General features: G+C 41.5%; 1 protein-coding gene across 1 annotated transcript in view; it reads right to left on the bottom strand.

Moving 5' to 3' along the window:
* Positions 1-517: 517 nt before the first annotated feature.
* Positions 518-3,026, bottom strand: part of LOC106942790 (NACHT, LRR and PYD domains-containing protein 3-like) — a gene marked incomplete at its 3' end in the record, with an annotated part of 14,071 nt that continues 11,562 nt past the window's right edge. The window contains exons 7-8 of the mRNA XM_015026128.1: positions 2,499-3,012; positions 518-758 (exon numbers count right to left, since the gene is read on the bottom strand). Coding sequence (XP_014881614.1) covers positions 518-758; positions 2,499-3,012 — 755 coding nt within the window. The remainder of the gene's footprint in view (positions 759-2,498; positions 3,013-3,026) is intronic.

Here is a 3,026-nt window from a genome sequence, read left to right on the forward strand (position 1 = left end):
GATGAAGCTTCATCACAGAGACGAGGCTCCAACCGACTGACAGATGTCAGACTGAAGAGGATGGTTCCTCTCTGACCCGGCCCAACAGAACCACAGCTTCAGGACAAAGTGAGGAACCTGCTGCTGCTGCAAACCTCACTGTCATTCAGCTCATCTAGATTTGCTTTTCTACAATCAGTCACTTCTTAGATGTTTCATTAATGATGGTTTGAACTGGTCAGTGTTTGTGGCTCGACTGGAGGAAAACATTTCATTCTGGATGTAAAGATGAGAATCAGAAATAAAACAATCTGAATCTTTACAAGCCAAACTGAAACATCTCCATCGTTAATTAACTTCATTTGAATTATTTTACTCATTTTGTTCATCAGTCAGAACCATTTTAAAGTGAAAAACAAAGTTCAATAATCTGAAAGTCTGAAATAAGAAAATAATTCATTTATAAGGTAAAATGTTTTAGAGATTTTAATTTGACATTTAAACAAGTTGTTTTAAAATATATTAATATAAAATTATTAATTAAACTAAGGATTAAAGTATCAATGAATGATTTTATTGTATAAATAGAGAAAACAAACCTCAGTTCCTTCACTTTACTGACTGAAATCTGCAGGATCTCAGACACATTCTTCATATCAGAGTCTCCAGCTCCATATATGTTGATCTGACTTATTTCCAGTTCAGTCAGATCTGGGTTGAACTTCAGATTTGAGGCCACACCCTCACATTGAGCCTTTGGGAGCGAACAGCCACCAACTCTGTGATGAGAGAAGACATAAATTCAGTTCTAATGAAATCAATCTGGATCATAAACTGACTAAAATATGATAACAGTGATGTCATCATCTGATCAACATCTGATCTTCAATTTACTGAGTTTGACCCGACAGAGAATCTGTGCAGTTCCTGACTAAAGTCCAGGTTCTGGTTCTGGTTCTGGTCCAGGCTTCATGTCCTCAGACCTTCAGCTTAGTCAGATGTTGAAGATCTTCTATCATCTGTGAAGGAAAGTTCAGTTTTCTCTGAAGGATCAGAGCCTTAAAGGAGCTGCAGCAGCTGATGAAGAGGCTGACTGAGCTGAATGAAGGAAACTACTGGAGATGATGGAGAGGAGGAGGAACTGCTCACAGCTCTGACTCACACTGACTTGGACTAGACCGTTTGGCTCCTTGAGATCTTCCACCAAGCAGGAAGTGAGTTATAAATGAAGTGAGCAGAGCAGGAAGTCCAGCCTGCTGTGGACCTCTGGCATCTCTGGGTTTGTTTCGCCCTTATCTGCTGCTGCAGCATCTAGAATCCTCCTCATCATTAATAATAGTAGTATATTCTATAGAAACATGGCTCCCAGCAGCAGGTTATTAAATGCTGCCACAGAGGAAACTGGAAGCAGCCCAGACACATGATGCTCCCAGTTGTGTCTCCGTTCATCTGATGGATTTGATGCTTTAACAAAGTAGAAAGTGGACAGTCGTCAACCTGCTTCAGCTTAAAGCTGAAGATTGTTCTGGTCGTCCTGCAGAGCAGCAGCAGAACCGGTCCTGCTGCTGCTTCAGGTCTGGACCGTCCTCTGTTGGTCTGAGAGGAACTGGGACAAACTGGTTGGAAGAGGGACACATGTATCTGCAGTAGTCTGTCCATCGTCTCAGAGGAACAAAGGTTTGGATGTCAGAAGAAATTGTTGCTAAACTCCTAAAGAGCTGAAGAGCAAAACCCCTGGAGGAGACGGAGCGTTTGGGTCCAGCAGCATCTTCATGGTGAAGCAGTTCTCCAGAACTAAAGAGGCTGGATGTCTAAAGAGCTGAAGCTCATGTCTCTGCAGGTCTTCATGGAGGACAGCTAACAGCTTCAACAAAGGCTGCAGATGAAGAGTTGATGAGGAAAATGGTTCCAGCTCTGGAAGCAGAGTTCTCAGAGCTTTGGGAGGATCTGACAGAAACTAGGACTTTTTCTGGAACCAGACAACAATCACCACATTTTGGTCTCAGTTACAAACTCAGAGGAAACTAGTGTAGAAGGAAGAGGTGAGGATGATGACGGGATGAAGAAGATCAACACTGTTCACAAAGTTTATTTTAATGGTTCAACTTTCTATCAAACCTAAACAATTATTTTATAAAAACAGTCAAAGATCCTAAAAGGTGAATTATGGAGCAGCGGCTCAACGAGTGAAGAGAGTTTAAAGTTTAAAAAGTCTCTCTGGCTGCCTGGATCTTAGAGGAAATAGACATTTTCTAGAGTCCAGGATTTTCTATTCATTTCAATCTGAAAACTGATAAAAAGTTAAATATTTTTAAATGATCAAAATGTCTAAAAAACTAGAAGCTGCAGCTGTCCTGGATGAACTGAATGTTTAGATGTTGTAATGGCTGAAATCATCCAGAGGATGAAGGAAGTAGTTAAAGGCCAAAAACATCCAGAATCAACTTGAAGAAAGAAGAAACAACAGGAGGACAATAGTGCTGAATCAGCATTCACACAATGAAAACATCTGGACTCACCGAGCCTTTCTGCAGTTCCTCACAGCTGGAACCAGTCTCTGTCGTCCTCTATCTGATGTGTTGTACTTCTCCAGGTCCAACTCATGTAGAATCTCTGACATCTGCAGCATGAAGACCAGAGCTGAACAGTCAGTCACTGAGAGTTTCTTCCCTGAATCCAGCAGCCATTGTATCTCCTGATAAAATGAGACGTCGTTCATCTCCACCAGACAGTAGAAGATGTTGATGTTTCTGTCAGCAGAGATACTATAAGTGTTCATCTCCTTCAGGTTGGTGATGATTCTGTCATGAGAGTTATAACCAGTGAATATTGTCTTTATTTCGTTTAACATTCTCTGGATGGTTTCTGGACGGTTCTCTGTCTGACCCAGCAGATCTTCTAAGAGTCTCTGGTTGGACTCCACAGTGAGACCATGAAGGAAGCGGACAAACAGGTCCAGGTGGCCATTTTTACTGCTGAGGGATTTATCCATGACTTTCTTCATGAAGTCATCTAGAGATGTTTCATTGTATTCTTCTCCCAGGAAC

The sequence above is a fragment of the Poecilia latipinna genome, unplaced genomic scaffold (genome assembly GCF_001443285.1).
Source record: "Poecilia latipinna isolate Pla-1442-1.1 unplaced genomic scaffold, P_latipinna-1.0 Scaffold4561, whole genome shotgun sequence".
Classification (NCBI taxonomy): domain Eukaryota; kingdom Metazoa; phylum Chordata; class Actinopteri; order Cyprinodontiformes; family Poeciliidae; genus Poecilia; species Poecilia latipinna.